General features: G+C 31.6%; 1 protein-coding gene and 1 long non-coding RNA gene across 2 annotated transcripts in view; one reads left to right on the forward strand and one right to left on the reverse strand.

Annotated features, from left to right (window-relative positions):
• cn (Kynurenine 3-monooxygenase cn) overlaps positions 1 to 18851 on the forward strand; it is a 95624-nt gene that overhangs the window by 58344 nt on the left and 18429 nt on the right. The window contains exons 10-11 of the mRNA XM_085812981.1: positions 14622 to 14679; positions 14755 to 14837. Coding sequence (XP_085669107.1) covers positions 14622 to 14679; positions 14755 to 14837 — 141 coding nt within the window. The remainder of the gene's footprint in view (positions 1 to 14621; positions 14680 to 14754; positions 14838 to 18851) is intronic.
• On the reverse strand, positions 2060 to 5475 carry LOC146998020 (uncharacterized). Its single transcript, XR_015039985.1, has 2 exons — positions 5432 to 5475; positions 2060 to 2220 (listed from the first exon to the last, which is right to left on the reverse strand). It is a non-coding gene; the product is annotated as an uncharacterized LOC146998020 (long non-coding RNA).

Genomic DNA, 18851 nt, shown 5'->3' on the forward strand with positions numbered 1-18851 from the left:
GGAGTTACAACAACAATTTGGCGTGTTTGAAGACGTCGGTTGGTTCTGAAGCCGTACAAGTTACATTTGTTACAGGCTCTGCGTCCTGATGACAAACGAAAACGTGTGGCATTTTGTAACGAGATTATTGATGCTACTGACAGAGTCGTAGCTAGGGTTTTCAGCGCCCAGGGACAACTGAAGATTTCGCGCCCCCGACTGCTTGCCAAGGATGGAAAACATTTAATTCTAAAATGTCGTAACATCAGTTTGGCGCCCCTTGGATTCTGTGCCCGGGGACAGATGGCCCCCCTCTACACTGTAAAAAAAAAATCTGTAATGTTACTAAGAAAACTCATGGAAACTGGGATGCCATGGGTTATTTGAGTGACAGCAACAGGTGTTTTCTTTGTAACTTTACAAGAGTTTTGCCTGTAATGGTTACAGATCGTTTTCTTGTAATATCACAGCATATAGTTATGTAAGTAGAACATATTTTTCTCATGTAAAATCCCAAACGATATATCTGTAATGGTTACAGATTATTTGCGTGTAATATTACAGCAAATAATTATGTAAAAAGAACATGTTTTTCTCATGTAAAATCCCAAACGATATATCTGTAATGGTTACAGATTATTTGCGTGTAATACTACATCAAATATTTATGTAAAAAGAACATGTTTTTCTCATGTAAGATCTCAACAGATATATCTGTAACCGTTACAGGTTATTTGCTTGTATTATTACAGCACGTTATTATGTGAGTAGAAGATACTTTTCTTACGTAAAATTCCAATGGTTGTATCTGTAAAGGTTTCAGATTATTTCCTTCTAATATCTCATTGAGTAATTATATGTGTGTAGAATATATTTTTCATAGATGAAATACTAAAGGATATATCTATAAAAGTAATAGATTTTTGGTCTAAAATAATACTTATTATAATAAAATACATTGAAATGCATATAAAGCAAAGATATCTGTAGGTATATATATCATTTTGATTAATAATCGATTTGAGCTTAATTTGATAATTAAGTTCAAATTGATATGCTACTCCTTACATTAAATTACATGTATATCCTTTACATAAAATAATGGAAAGTCATCTGGAATTTATATTTGGCCTGTAAAATAGCTGAAAAAAAAAAAAAAAAAAAAACAGTATGCTTTATTTGCATGTTTTAGTGTCAATTATTAAGATATGTTCTAGAACTTTCTTTTTAGTAATTTTAGCTAAAATAGACACATGTTCCTTTAGATTTAACTTATATGAGTAAACGTGTTGCATGTTGATATGATCATATTATTACAATAAAAGACATTTTGTGAAATATTTCTATGAAGAACTCAGAACAGCTGTTCTTCATGTTTCAAAAATATTATATTCTCTCCTTCTAAAAATGACATTTTCAGTAAATTAAAGAATTCATCATAGCAATGAACTTTATTTTGTTACTACAAGGAATTCAAAATTTTGTTCATAAGCTTGAATTACAACGTCCAACTAACCTTTTTATTCTTATCTGCACTCAGTGTTTGACAAGTCTGCTATTGTTTGAAGTAATAGATGGCAACTGCATAACGTTTTTACCCTACCTTCAAATAATTTCCTTTGAATTAACAGATAGAAGTCTTTCATTAAAAACCTAATATCATGCTTTTTGAATAAGCATAAAGCTTCACCAACTGACCTTAATTTTTAAAGCCTTGCTTCCATTAAAATTCTTGATGCTTAATACAATTATGCCTTTAACAAATTTGTTTCAAAAATTAATACTTCAGTTTAGCTTAAAATTTAATGCATTTTAATTTTACCTATAATTTTTTACAAACGTGATATGTAATAAAACTTTAAGCTTAATAATTACCATTTAGAAAGTGATACTAAAAAGTATTCTTAGTTATTATAAATTTCGAGATTTGCATACAAAATTGTGAAATATACATGTGACAACAGAAAACAAACTTTATGCTCTCTCTCTATATATATATTACAGCATGTTAATTAAGAAGTTTATTGAATTTATAATTTTATTGTGAAACATTATGAAGCAAATAATATGCTAATTAAAATACAGAAGTAAAAATAATTTATTACTTAATTCATAAACTTTACATAAAACCTTAAAAAAAGAATTAATTAAAAAATAACACAATATAACATTTCATAAAAATTCGTTTCGACTGCTTGGAAAAAATGAATGGTTTTCCCCCTTCTTTGTAAACCATGTCTCCTAAATAAAGAAAAAAACATTTCTTTTAAAATCATAATCATGCTCTTAAAAAGCTTATAAAAATTATTTTAATAGATGTTTTAAACATGTGCTTATATAACACTTTTAATCATATTTCTTTATAATATCTTAAGTAATCAGGAGCAGCTTAAATACTTTAAAAAATTGCATTACAGTGAACCGTCTCATTACTACAAGCTACCTCAGTCAATCACTATTTAAATTTAACCAGCATTCTTCATAAAATAACTAATTAGTAAACATAACTTCTCTAAGATGCCCAATATCATTAAAGATCAAAACGCCGGGGGGGGGGGACGCCGCGGCGCGCAATGTATTGGATGTTCATCTGTCAGCAATCCTTATCTTCACAGCAGATGTTTTTATTTTATTTGGCTTATAATTCCTTACTAAATGTAGTATTTCATCTCGATGTACTCCGTCTTGTTTATGATTTAAATCAAATTCCTCGTCAATATAATTCGCTTCCGATAGTGAAGAAAGTGATACAGGTTATTGAAAACGAAAAAATTTCGATTGACAAATTAGTCGGTATTCTCGCACAGCAATTATAGGACTTCAACAGCGGAACTTTGTAACTGAAGAAGAAATTATGGTTGTTTATAGAATTAAAGAGAAAGTATTATCACATAAAACGAAGCAACTTAAACAACTTACATTGAAAGAAATGTTTAATAAAGTAAACAAATAAATATTTATTTATTTAAACAAGTTTTTTTTTTTTTTTTTTTTTTTTTTGTAAATTTTGATACCCTTTATATCATAATTGTTCTTTATTTAATAAATTACGGTTTCATATTTTTAATTTTATAATTTCTGCATGCCATCTTACCAGATTTAAACTGATGATCTGTAATCCGGAAAAATCGATAATCCGGAATCGCCGAAGTCCCGACGAGTCCGGATTAACGACTTTTGACTGTACTAACAAAACCAAACATCATATTCCCATTCTGCACAGTATAAAAATTCTTCTGCAAAACTGCAAAAATTACCAACGCTTTGGCTTATTTGATAACTTTCAAATTCACTCCTTTGTCTGCATTTAGAATTTATAACTTTAATTTTCCACAGAAATTTGTGTTTGATTTTAAAAAATTTCACTGGCATAATTTCATTCACTTCAGCACATATTAATAGATGCAGAAGGTTTTTGTACCTTACATAATTTTAAATCTTATGTAACCTAACATAATTAATAACAAAATCAAAACGTAGATCAGAAACTGCATAAAATTTAATGAATAATTTCTACTAGTGTCACACGAAATGCTATGAAATTAATCAATAAAATGAGATAAAATATATAGAATTAATATTCCACATGTGTGAAGCTGGAAGTTTTACGTTAAATACTTTTTTTTTAATTAAGTATTTTTAAAAATGACCCCTTAGAGCATGGGACCTTTCGTAATTAGAACTTGCAAATCCACTTCGCTAGTCTTTCATAACATTGCTTTTCTTTTATTAACAAGAAATATTGCATTCAGTTATTTAATTTAAGATTTCCAAAAATAATGCTACTGAAAGGCATGAATACTTACTTAAATTTGAAATTAATTTAGTTGACTTAAAATAATATTTAAAAAAATAAATCTTCATATATACGTCTAACAATCAGACCTTATTAATTTTCTTTTATTTGAACAATATCTGAATTCTGCATTAGTTTGGACTAGTAAATCATTGGACAATTAAATACCAAGCTATAAGAGAACTAATGTAGTTTACAAATGCACTGAATTTTATTTCCTGCATTAACTTTCAAAGAAAGTAAAATTTTCTGCATATTTGCATCATTTGGATTGATAGAATATGGCAAAGAATGCAAAGGCTATCAGTCTAAAGGGAAGTATATATTCATGGACGGCTTTGTAAGGAAAAGTAACTTGCATTTCCATTTTTTCATGTGTGAGTATATATATATATTTACAATTGTTAATGCTAAAATCAATGCTTCATTAAAAATTTATTATTATTTTATTTTTAATACTAACATACAGATACAGAATTGTTTTAAATTCCAATACACAATCATAATTTATTTTTAAGAAAACTTATTTTATGATTTATACATTATATTACATGAATAAGAGAAACATTTGTCAAGAAATATATTAAACTTGTATTAGCAGATTCATGCTATCCTACTAACAAGACTATCATACTTCAAAACTGTAATAAAATTGGGCAAAATAAAATCAACATAAATTCTACATTAAATGTTTAAAAACTTATAAGTATGCAATGGTAGTTATATATACAATATAATAAATTTTGTAATTTATAAAATATTAATCGAATATTTTTGGAAATAATGTACAAAATTTTAGTTTTCTTTTATAACTAGTTTAACGAATTTTTAGAAAAATATTTTAGGTCATTTCCATTCTTTTGCCTGTTGATATTGGTATATTAAAATATATGGAATAATTAAGTTGCATCTAGTTAGTAAACCAAAACATTACGAAAAGTATGATGCGACATATTTTTAATCAATATAATTACTTAATTTTGGAATTATAACATATTCGTAAGAAATTAATACCATTGAAAAAATAATATTATTATACTAAAGAATAAACGAGATTCTCGACCGCATTGTTCAAGTTTTTGTAATTTTACTTCATAACACACTCGTATATAAACATATTAGACTGAATTATAAACCAAGTATAATTATAATTAATTAGGTAATCCTAGAAAAAGAATAAACTAAACCTAGTAAGCAAAAAATATATACATTACATTCAGAATTCTAAATGTTTACATAAACTTTTCTCGCAAGGCCTGCCGGGAAAAAGATGTCAAACGTTCTTTGGTCAGACGATTGCAAACGAACGCTAACATGATTAATTTTGTTTTCAACAACCACATTACCGTTTCAATTAAATACCACAACAGTGATTAAATTTTGGAATAATTAGTTATAAATAATAATACGGGCAATTTAAGGCGTAATTTATCGGATGCACAATGACAAAATACTACTATTAGATCTGCATTTGGAATAAATATTCTGCACTCTTTGAACTCATTAGACATTAAGAACACTGATATTAATTAATCGCAAAGCTTAAACGTTTAAATACTTACTCACTACATATAACAGTGGAAAGTGCATGAGAATAATCTGCATAAAATGAACAAAAAATATTTCAAACGTAATTGTAAACATTTTCTTACTTACCTGCGCTATACAACCAACATGCATTCAGCCATGTTTTTTTCTGCAACTAGCTTTCAAACACTTTTCTTCTGATTGGCTGATTTCCAGTCAGTCACGTGATTCTTCCGCGCGGCTACTGAAACATTATCTGTAATGTTACAGGCAAATTAGCTGTACCAGCCACAGTTTGCTTTCAACCTGTTACTATTACAGGAAATTCTTGTGTAACTTTTTGATTTCTGTAATTTTACAAAACTTTTGCCTGTAAAGAGCGAACTTTTTTTTTACAGTGTAGCTACTGACAATGATAACACATTCGCACAACGCATCGTGTTCAGCGATGAAGCGACTTTTCATGTTAGTGGTCATGTAAAAAACACAATGTTCGAATTTGGGGCCTACAGAACCCACATGCAGCCACTGAACATGTACGAGATTCGCCCCAAATCAATGTGTTTTGTGCGATATCCCGATTATCTGTTTACGACCATTCTTCTTTGATGGAAACACGGTTAACGGTCAGCAGTATCTCGCTATGTTACAAAACTGGTTGTGTCCGAGGCTGCACGAAGACAGCTTCATTTTTCAACAAGACGGGCACTTCCTCACTGGTGTCGCCAAGTGCGTGATTATCGGAATTAAACTCTACCGAACCGTTGGATTGGTCGTCAAGGAGCTGACAACTTAACATGTCTCAGCTGGTCTACACAGTTACCGGATTTGACACCTGTGACTTCTTCCTGTGGGGTTTCATTAAAGACAACTTTTATGTACCACCACTCCCACAGAACCTGGAAGAGGTGAAGAACCGGATCCGTACTGTCATAACATCAGTGACGAAGGACATGTTTGCCCGAGTACGGGAGGAATTCGAGTATCGATTTGATATTGTTCGTGTCGCTGATGAAGGACATACTGAACATCTGTAATCTAAACTTGAGAGGTTCGTACATAAGTGTGTAAAGTTTCATATTCGTATGCCATACAGTTTCATAAGTATATGGATTCGAAATACGTATATTCATTTTTAAACACGCTGTATATCAGAAAAAGAGAGTTTAATAACATTTTTACTGCTAAACATTACTGGTTTAATAATAGTTATTTTAACTTAGTTTCGTTAATATTATAAAAAAACTTTACAGTCGGGGAATCAGAGACAGTACAGACCTACTAAATTTATCACAATTTACGAACTTCAGTTAATACTATTAATTACAATCCAGTTTTCTCCAATTTTTTTAAAAAGCATATCCTATGTTTCCATCTCCCTGCGATTTTATTTATTTATTTATTTTAAATTCATGATATGTTAAGACACAATAACACGCCGACAAATACTAATTCAGAAGTCATGTAGAGTCATTAGGATTTTTTTAGAGGCAGAAAAGATGAAAATTATGCAACCGCCTTCGCCGGGAATCGAACCACGGACCTGTGGAATACCGGCCCAGCGTGCTACCGTTACACCACGAAGGCACGCTAGGGAAGTGGGAGAAATACCTTTATATACTACCCTTTCTAATGGGCGACTAGGGTTTTAGGGGACCTAGTCGCCAAATCCTGGGTGCGGAGAATCATCATCCACAACCCTTTTAGTTCGGGCGCCACTTGTAGAGTCACTAGGACTTTTTTAGAGGCAGAAAAGATGAAAAATATGCAACCGCCTTCGCCGGGAATCGGACCTCTGGAATACCGGCCCAGCGTGCTACCGTTACAGCACGAAGGCACGCTAGGGAAGTGGGAGAAATACCTTTATACTCAAACAACAAAAATCAGCGTTATATTTTCAAATTTTCACAGGATTAGTTTCGATGGTTTTACCGAACCACCATCCTCAGCTGCAAAAGGGAAAATGAAGGAGATATGATATAATGATTAGATAAGATAAGAAAGCCGGGACAGAAAATAAGCTAGTGGCGCCATCTGTTGATGAAACCAGAACTAAAACATAATTTCTTTAAAGGCCGAAGGCAAAGATGGATTGGAATTAGGATCGTTAACTAGAAAAGAAAGATTTTTTTGAATGCAAAATGCCTCTAGAAAATCCACTTCTCCAATGGAAGATGTTTTTTGAATAATTTTGGTAGCAGAAAAATTGAAAGTGTGATTTTCGGACCAACAATGTTGAGCAACAGAGGACTTCTGTGTTTCCTTTTTTCTCTAACATATGCCTCATGTTCCTTGACGCGAAATTTTAAGGCTCTCTTAGTTTGGCCAATGTAAATTAAAACCCACTGGCAAGGAATCCTATAAATACCCCAGGAATTCATATCCGGAATGGGGTCCTTGAGCATGGAACTGGGAATTTTATTGATAGGAGAATAAACGACCCGGAAGTTAAATTCTGCAAAATATGTGCAACTTTATAGCTAATTGGTGGAAAGAAGGGAATGACAACAGAATTTTTATAATCTCCTAAAACAAGTGTGCCTTTTGGTGTGTTGAGATGAGAATTTTTTAACTGCTTTAAATAATGTTAGGTGAAAAGTGAACTGAATAGCAGGATCAATAGAATTCATTGTTGAAAGAACTTTATTTAAATCATCTTTATTACCTTCAGACAGGGTAAAAGTATTGTCTACGTAGCGGAACCATACAGGGAAGTTTAAAGTTTCAAACAATTTTGATTCATAATAATGCATGTAAATATCAGCCAGAATGGGACTGAGGGGGCTAATCCCTCAGTTTGCTTGTAATATTTATTTTGGAAAATAAAATGCGCTTGTTTCAGAGTTGAGTAAGCGAAATTAGCTCATCAATTTCGATGCAAGCGAAATGAAATTCGCGAAGTCTGGTTTCTAAACATCTTAATGCACCCTCCACTGGAACATTGGTAGATAATGATTTTACATCAAAAGAAACCATGAGTAAATTTTTAGGAGAAATGGTTTTAAACTTTTTTACAAATTCTATTGAAATTTTTATAGTGTAAATGCTATTGTCTAATAGAAATCTAGAAACTAAATAGTTAGCTAATGGATATGAGGCAGCACCTAAATTTGATACAATAGGGCGGAAAGGAATACCACTTTTATGAATTTTGAAAAGAGCATATAATCTGGCATAATTCGTAACAGATGGGATAAGCGAATATTTTAAGTTGCTTGAAATGATTTGTGATCGCAGTTTTTATTTTTGACAGGTCCAAAGGTGAAGGATCTTTAGGGATCGGATTATATGGTTCTTTGTTTAAGAGTTTAGTGACACCATCGATGTAAGTGTTCTTATCCATGACGACTATCTGGCCACCTTTTGTCGGCATTTGAAATGATAATATACGGGTTAGAATGAATTTCGCCAATTAGCTCTTTCTCTCGCAGTTAGATTTGGTTTCAAAAGTTTATTGTTGAATTTCACATTATGAGCGATAAGATGCCTAATCATTTCTTTTTGTGAATCTGAAACTTTACTGAAGTTGAAAGTTTTTTCAATAGGTGGTGTGGTGTATTTAATTATGGCAAAGCACACTAGGGCTATCTGCCAAAGGGGATGGATGCCTTCGTGGAGGACTTTCTAAGGGAAACTGGGTCGTATACACGTTACACATGGGGAAAACCACGAAAACACCCACGCAGCCAGCCCGTTCGCGGGATTCGAACCTCGGACCGAACTACCCGTGTTCAACGACTTTACCGCTCGGCCGCTGGTGGGCCCCTTTCGAATGTATGAAATTCTTACTTCCATTCATTTATATAATTTTTTTTTAAAAATGTGCTTTAAAATGTGCTTTTTAAAATGCGCTCGGCCGCTGGTGGGCCTTTTTCAATAGGAGCCAAAATCTTTGGAATCGACGGTTTACAGGTTTGAAAGAAACTAAAATTATATTTTAGAATTCTCTCTGATTCTTCTGATAAACTAACATGAGAAATATTTACTTTTGGCTTAATGTTTACAATGGGAAGATTTTTTTGAACTACTTGAACTGGAAGACTGTAAAAGAAGTTTTTCGAATTTAACTGCAGCGTTGTTTTTATGACAGTTAACTGCATTCTCCGTTCTAGACCAAGACTTTTGTTCAAGGGCAGTGAATTTTGGATATGAATTAGCGAGTTCCAGATGAAGAGCTCATGTTCAATTTTGGACAATTGTTGACATGTATCCCTGTTGACATGTATATGGACCGAAGTAAGGCAAGCTTGCAGTTTAACAGAATTCTTGAAACGCGACTGGAAGGTTTTTGATTAGATATGGAGTTAGCTTCATTTTATTCCTATGTTTTCCGTGCTCTTCAAGTTTGCTCCTCCAAATTATCCACTGATGAAGAACTAAATTATTTAAAAGCAATAGCTACTGACAGGGGCTTTTCATCCAACATTATTAATCAAGCAGTTAAAAAATTCTCATCTCAACACACCAAACGGCACACTCTTGTTTTAGGAGATTAAAAAAATTCTGTTGTCATTCCCTTCTTTCCATCAATTAGCTATAAAGTTGCACATATTTTGCAGAAATTTAACTTTCGGGTCGTTTATTCTCCCATCAATAAAATTCCGAGTTCCATACTCAAGGACCCCATTCCGGATAAGAATTCCTGGGGTATTTATAGGATTCCTTACCAATGTGGTTGAATTTACATTGGCCAAACTAAGAGAGCCTTAAAATTTCGCGTCAAGGAACATGAGGCATATGTTAGAAAAAAAGAAACACAGAAGTCTTCTGTTGCCCGACATTGTTGGTCCGAAAATCACACTTTCAATTTTTCTGTTGCCAAAATTATTCAAAAAACATCTTCCATTGGAGAAGTGGATTTTCTAGAGGCATTTCGCATTCAAAAAAAATCTTTCTGTTCTAGTTAACGATCCTAATTCCAATCCAGGACTGAAGAGAAGGGCTAGCTCATAGAGCGTTTCCCCCTGAAACAGGCTGTGAGGAGTGATGACGTAGCAATGATGCCACTGAGCGCGGAGATGCAATTGACAACATAGAAATTAGCGTTTTAAATTTGAAGAATCAGCGTTTAAAATGAGCTGTGTGTGAAAGATAGCTATAATTTGGAAGAGACAATGTTATTGCAGTATGCATTTTACACTGAACATTACAAAATTTAGTAGTACTTACTCAATTTTAAAATAATAGATAAAATGCGCTACTCTTAGCATAAAGTTCCTTTTTTTATTTGCAGGGATTTTTTTTTTCTTTAAATGCCTGTTTGTTTCTAATCATTTCTTTACCTGCATGTTAACTAAGAGAACTGTACTACTGCTAAGATAACTATAATAACAGCTATTTAAAATTAATAAAAAAAAAACAACCTTAAATTGGCATAGTTTTAAACGTGTATGGTTATATATGGCAAAATTTCTGCTAATCTAAGTTTGAGTTTCAGCCTAATTGTAAATTTTACATTAGCATATTTTTCTCCCGATTCATTATAATAACATATATTTTTTTTAAAAATAATTTTGTAACTTAGGCTTACATCAATATTTCATTTAAATAAATACATGTAAGATTGTTATCTTAATTTAGACAAAACAACTTTACTCACAGTACCTAAAATATTTATTTAATTTTTCAAAAGTGGGGGTTAAGGGGGCAGGTCTTCTTATGCCAATTACTTTAATATTATGCTTTATATATATTTTATCTAGAATGCTAAGCTAGCACAAAATCGAATCAATAATAACAGAGGATACAATAAAAACAACTGTAACAATAACTTAACAGAATTAGTTCTCATTTGAAATATGCTTTACGCTATTAACTTTTAAAATGCAATTTAGAAATATTTCAAATCAAAACATATTATATATACTTACTAGCTCATAGAGCGTTTCCCCCTGAAACAGGCTGTGAGGAGTGATGACGTAGCAATGATGCCACTGAGCGCGGAGATGCAATTGACAACATAGAAATTAGCGTTTTAAATTTGAAGAATCAGCGTTTAAAATGAGCTGTGTGTGAAAGATAGCTATAATTTGGAAGAGACAATGTTATTGCAGTATGCATTTTACACTGAACATTACAAAATTTAGTAGTACTTACTCAATTTTAAAATAATAGATAAAATGCGCTACTCTTAGCATAAAGTTCCTTTTTTTATTTGCAGGGATTTTTTTTTTCTTTAAATGCCTGTTTGTTTCTAATCATTTCTTTACCTGCATGTTAACTAAGAGAACTGTACTACTGCTAAGATAACTATAATAACAGCTATTTAAAATTAATAAAAAAAAAACAACCTTAAATTGGCATAGTTTTAAACGTGTATGGTTATATATGGCAAAATTTCTGCTAATCTAAGTTTGAGTTTCAGCCTAATTGTAAATTTTACATTAGCATATTTTTCTCCCGATTCATTATAATAACATATATTTTTTTTAAAAATAATTTTGTAACTTAGGCTTACATCAATATTTCATTTAAATAAATACATGTAAGATTGTTATCTTAATTTAGACAAAACAACTTTACTCACAGTACCTAAAATATTTATTTAATTTTTCAAAAGTGGGGGTTAAGGGGGCAGGTCTTCTTATGCCAATTACTTTAATATTATGCTTTATATATATTTTATCTAGAATGCTAAGCTAGCACAAAATCGAATCAATAATAACAGAGGATACAATAAAAACAACTGTAACAATAACTTAACAGAATTAGTTCTCATTTGAAATATGCTTTACGCTATTAACTTTTAAAATGCAATTTAGAAATATTTCAAATCAAAACATATTATATATACTTACTTTTTGTCTCTCGTTTCCCTTGACCATTAAATAATTTGGTTTTAGTTTGTGACACAATTTAATTCTCTTTAATAATATCAACATTTAAAACAGTTCCATCTTCTAAAACAAATCCTTTATCTAAAAAGTGGTTTCTCAGTAATTTGAGCCCACCAGAGGCCGAGCGGTAAAGTCGCTGGACACTGGTAGTTCGGTCCGAGGTTCGAATCCCGCGAACGGGCTGGCTGCATGGGCGTTTTCGTGGTTTTCCCCATGTGTAACGTCTATACGAGCCAGTTTCCCTTAGAAAGTCCTCCACGAAGGCATCTCTCCCCTTAGGCAGATAGCCCTAGTGTGCTTTGTTATAATTAAATACACCAACACTCAGTAATTTGAGGCAGTGCGCTAAATCTGCAAAAACCCATATTTTTTTCGTTTGGAATACTGGATTTGGAAAATGAGAACTATTAATCGAAATCTGTATCTCTTTCCACAAAGTAGTAGATCCTCCTAAATCAGACACTATTGCTTTCACTTCTACTCTAGATGATTGAATATGTCTTATGAGTGAAAAAAGAAGTTCTTTCTTCATTGGAGTGTTAAAATAAAAAAAAATATTGGTTGTTTCCACTGCGGAATGAGACCTCTGATTAAAACAAACTGCACATTTTGAAAAGGACCGATTTTGGTCCAGTTTAGATTCATAGCAGAATTTAGAATCTATGTGCATTTCGTCGAAACTGAGAACGCATATTTTTTCTACAGAATTCAAATATTGGCATCTTTCCTTCATTACAGCAAGAACATCACTCTGAATTCCTGGACTACATGAAAATTTAGCGCACCATCTCTTTAATGTGCTAGTGCTAGGTAAAGGAATTCCCATTTTTTCTTTCCAAAAATCGTAGGTTTTAGATGACAGAGCTCTTATGACAATGCAACGTGAAATATCTTCACTAGTCCACCGGATTTTTTCCTTCTTTTCTAGCAATGCGTTAATCTGCGTCTTTGTAAAAATATGCTTTAGACGTTTTTCCAAATTCTCCGATGTGTTCTGTTTTTTCCTAAATTTCGCTGTTTGGGATTTTAATTTCTGAATTTCCGATACAAATTTCTTTCTAGATGTCGTCTACCTTCTTTGTCGCTGAGCAAACATTAAAAAAATCTTTCTTTTCTCTATTTTTCAATATTTTATTACAATTTTCTAAGGATATTATTTTGTTCTCCAAATTATCAATACATTCTTGTTTATGTTTACACTTAGGGCACTCAGGGATATTGTCACATAGGGCATTGTCACTTGTGAGTTTTATTTCAAAATCATTCACATTTGATTTATTATTGTCAGCTTCAATTTCGTTCTCGGCCTCAAAATAAATTTTCTTTGGGCTTAATTCGTGTAGTCTTTCAAAAGCACTCTGCATTAGTTTTTTCAAATGTCTCCGATTTCTTGGTGTTATTTTGTTTACTGCACACGATAAATTTACTTTCGGCACAGCATTGCATTTCAACAGTTTCTTTTGCGGCAATCCAAGCAAGCGATTTCTCATGTCATCTTCATAATCACTGCACAGAAAATGTTCGCTGCAAATTCTTGCGTTTTTCACATTAATAGAATCCTGTCTTCGACATTTATGTATCCATTCTTTCGTCAAAATCAAATTGTCCTTGGGGAAAGCATGAAATACAATATCTCTTCCTTTCGTATTTCTATAAGTGTTACGGCACGTTGCTACAGTACAAGAAGCCATATTACATAAAGGATACTTTAAATATAGAATTTAAAAGGAAAACTAACTAAAACTATATATACACAAATTATTTTAAATATTTGCATTATTAGAAAACAAATATGTATGATTAAAATTAATTTGGGATATGCGATCTCCAGAAAATCGTCTCGCAACTGAATGAAACTACAGTTTTAAAGGCGCGAAATCAGAGCAGGTGCAACAGAGATACGTCAGATGACTTCCGGTTCCCCCCCTCAATGAGACACGCGTCGGCGAGGAGTCGAACAAAGGAATGACCTAGCCCTTCTATTTATCCTTGATTCCAATCCATCTTTGTCTTCGGCTTTTAAAGAAATTTTTTTAAAGTTCTGGTTTCATCAACAGATGGCGCCACTAGCTTATTTTCTATCCCGGCTTTCTTATCTTATCTAATCATTATATCTTGTTCATTTGCGCTTTTGCAGCTGAGGATGGTGGTTCGGTAAAACCATTGAAACTAATCCTGAGAAAATTTGAAAATATAACGCTGATTTTTGTTGTTTGACTTCTGACTCATGCTATGTTGTTTCCATTTCAATAGTTAATTTATCTACTCAACTGACGTATTTTTGGCAAAATTTAGTTCCTTGAACTCAAGATATCTGCAACCTGTCTCCTACGAAATACATAATTTTGCTAAAAACCAGCATCATTCTAAGAACGAATTTTGTCTAAATTAAAATTAAATTACTGTTACCAGATGAAATAAATTAACTGTTAAAAAAGCAAGCATCAGTAATAAAAGAGTAATAAATAAAAACTCTTTTACAGGGCTTCGAAGATTGTGAAATTCTCTCTCGGTTACTTGATGCATACAGTTATGATATAAGTGAGTTCTTCCAACTAATTACTGTAGTCAACTTGCAATAAAATCAAACATTAATAAAGAATTTTATTATTTTAGAGAAAGTTTTACCGGCTTTTACTGAAAATCGGCACCAAGATGCAGAAGCAATTTGTGATTTGGCCATGTATAATTACGTTGAGGTTTGTATAAGATATTTTTATATTTTTAATAATGATACAAAAATAATTATGATTCATAAATAAGAATAATGGTCATTGAAATGAAAAGATTAGTTTTGAGAAACAGAATGATATGTGAAAATTTTATGGAAGCTAACTTTTAGGCATTTTGATAGATGAACAAAGGATTAAGTAGTTAATCTGTTAGTTTATCGGATAGAGGCATTAATATGTGTTCCGTGAAGGGCATAAAGCATTGTTATTATATTTAATACATCTATAAACTGTACCACACTGCTAAAAAAAATTAAAAGATACAATACTCTTTTCACAACATTGGCTTAACTAACGTGGAAAATACAGTTGAAATCTACTGAATAAAGCTAGGGCCCAAAAAAAAAAAAAAAAAAAAAAAAAAAAAAAAAAAAAAGTTTCTTTCACAAAACAGTATTAATGATGTCAAAATACATAACTTTCAAAATTCAAGAGTACTGTGGACTGAGAATTTTGTATTATGCATTTACGTCGGGAAATATTACAGCATTCCTTTTGCAGAAAGAGCTTAAGCAATCCATATCTTCCAACCAGAATTTACAAAAGCCTTTGGCTTGGCGAGCAGTTGGTAGCCTGGAAACAGCTGAATCTTACAATGAATTTCTTTAACGGGCCTCAAAGTGCAATTGTTCTAACCTGGAAAGCCAAACTACAAATGTCCATAGAAGCTAGGCCACGTGGAATAATATAAGCCGATGATAATTTTCTAATTCATGACAACAAGAATTGCCACTTAATTGCAAAGGCAACTTTTCCCAGCTACGGGGCGAAACGTGTCAACAGAAACTTCATGAATTCGCTTTCATCAATATGGTTTGTATGCATATAGACCTGCAGTGGTAGGGTACGAACTGGGCGAAATTTAATTGAAGATACCCCGCCCCCCCTTGTCTAATGCACGAATTGCGTGACGTTTTCCTGTGCCCCCTTTCTAAGAATTGAATTCTCAAGAAGATTGGTGCTACAAAAAGTCATTTATCGCCATTAATGGGACATTTTATTGAGACAACAAGCCTCTATTTCTGTTTATGAATATTGTAAAAATTGTGCATACAAAACAAATATTAATTTAAAATCTGGCGTGTGCTAAAGTAAAAAGGAATTTCTTTTACACTCATTTTAAAAGTTTTATGATTCTTAAAAGAATAATGAGCCAGATATTTTTTATTCTCTATAAGAATTAAAAACTTTCCAAGTTGTAGATTTTAGCTGCTGATATATATATCAGTTTTTAATAATAAAACTGATACATAATCAACCTATCAAATATCGGATTTGTAGGGCACCTTAAATAAGTGTTAGACAAATCTTCTTAGATAGCAGAACGGGTTTAACTTTCAAATTTACCATTTTAGGTAAACAGTTCTAATTTAAAAAATTCTCTTCATTAAATCTAAGAATTGGATTTCTTAAGTGATTCTAAATTCTCACTAATACTATAGCAATATAGTATACCTTATTAAGCTTTCCATTTTTAATCATTGAAGTTATTTAACTTTCTTACAAATTCCATATTTTAATATTACAAACGTTTAAATATTTATTCTGTTTTCCAGTTACTCTACCTGATATAATTTGGCATCAGTTAGTTTCTAATACGCATTTAATTAATAAATTGATAATTATGTGCATCTGCAGAATTTTCCTAATTAACAGACTAAAATCGAACTCTCTTATGTTCATATCTTGGGATTTTCACTTCATTTTAATCCATTCCTTTTTCACATATTGTTGCATTGTATTCAAGTTTTCATGTATGTGGAATTTATATATTTTGTATTGTATTTATGTCAATTTATATTTAAATAATAATTTTTACAAATTCTTGCATCATAACTCCAGTTAACAGAAGATGTTTCTAACACGTTGGTAAAGCTTAATCTTCAACATGCAGCTTATTTTCCAATCTAGTTTCAGGCTGAATTATTTGAAATTATTTGATGACAAAGGTGGCTAAATCACGGTAATGATATTTCTAACTGTTGCAATTTATAATGCAATGAGTTCATGTGATTTATAATATTTTCAGCAGTATTGAAATTAATAGCAGATACTGATAATGTTTAACTTAGATTGCAATGATTTAGATTGCCATTGCCTTCTTCACTGATGCTATTATGCTACATGCCTAGTATTTCATAATATCATACAGATAAGTTAAACTAATTCAGCAAATATGTAGATCTATAATTCAGCCCACTTTTGTTCTTACATATGCTGTATCTTGTATTTTCTTTAATACATTGTTCAGCCTAATTTCAAAAGGTCTTACGGTCAAGCGGAAAAGTCACTAAACATTGATAGACTGAACCGAGTTTCTAATCCCAGAGATTCCCCAACTCTTTTATTGAACTTATTTACTGTGTAAAAATGTATCATAAAAATTTCAGTTCATGAAGTACACTTCTTAAATTTATTCTTTAAAAAAACTGCAAAAACTTTCACTTTTATCTTAGCATATTTTTTTACAAATCCCTTTAATAAGAAAAAATAAGGAAAGAAATTAACTCGGTTTTGGTGATCGATACCTCACTGCAAATTATATGCAACTTTTTCCAAAAGCATAGAGTTTATATGGATATCAATATATTAAGGATCATTTCTTCATCTAATTTTCTTAACATGTTTATTCCAGAATTTTCTTTTCATACTGTAGCGCTTAACTTTGAGTTTTCTATAATCATTCAATTTCTCTAGCTATAACAACTATGCATATCTTCTGACAAGTAGTCATATTTTTAACCACTGTATTTTAATTCCTTGACTATCAGTACATTATTCACTTGTTTCAGAAGTGCAAATATTTATTTTATACGCAAATCAACATAAAATAGTAATAAAACTTCAGATATGAAGGGAGCTTCTGATCAATTGTTTGTTTTAGAATGAATGAAATTAAGCTTAATGTTGTTGTTAATTAACTTGTTATTAATTTAATTATATACTTCTAATTAATTATGTGTTCAGATATTTCCAAGTATATTACACAAACTTTTGCGTCACAAATTTTAATTTTTGGTTACAAAAAAAAGCTTTTATTTATTGAGAGGTCTGACTGATTATATTAATTTTCAGTACTGTTTATCTAAATCTTTTCTTGTAGATAAATTTTAGAAAAATTTCTTAGCATAATAATTTAAATTTATACATCAGTGTCCCAAACGCATAGAAATATTGTTAGAATTAGATTTTGGTAATAGATTTCGTACTAAGTTTTTTTTTATTTAACTATTAATTTCTGCAAAGATTTACATGATTACTTTAATTAACAAAAAACATTTCATTCACACTTTGATATGGAATAATCTTTTGCACAGCAGTGAACTCTATTAAATTTTCCAGTCTAGTTCAGACATCATGAATATTATTGATGTAACTTAAAAAAAAAAAAAAAAAAAAAATTGATATGCTTTATAATTATTTAATTTATGATACAGTCAAAAGTCGTTAATTCGGACATCCATAATCCGGACCTCAAAGCTAAAAACTTTCTGCGCATGCGCCGCGTTGGAACATGCGCCGCGTTGGAACATGCGCACAGGCGTTTTACGCGTGCGCGTAAGATTTTGACTACTGCGCATATGCGTGTGCGCAAGTGCAGAATACGTTTTCGCCTGCGCGTTTTATGTATAACGGACGGTGTAAGCTCTAATTATCTATTTCAGTTAATGTTGCAGATTGCGTTGTTCCTTAATCTTGGAATTGGATCAGGCTTATTATTTTTTGCAGACTGTAAGAGCAATTTTATAAAAGAAAACTTGAACTTTCGATTATGTCAAATAGAATTTCCGATGCTGGAACTTCCAAAGGATCTACAAAACGAAAGTATGTTTCGATGTCCAACAAACAAAAAGTGGAATTGCTGCAAAAAATGGATAAAGACATGAAGAATGTGACAGAGAGGTTAGTGAAAACGAAAAAATTTCGATTGACAAGTTAGTCGGTATTTTCGGCACAGCAATTAACGGGACTTGAATAGCG

Source organism: Stegodyphus dumicola, chromosome 3 (assembly GCF_044657685.1).
Source record: "Stegodyphus dumicola isolate Sdum_Otavi_A_Nest chromosome 3, ASM4465768v1".
NCBI classification, from domain to species: Eukaryota; Metazoa; Arthropoda; class Arachnida; order Araneae; family Eresidae; genus Stegodyphus; species Stegodyphus dumicola.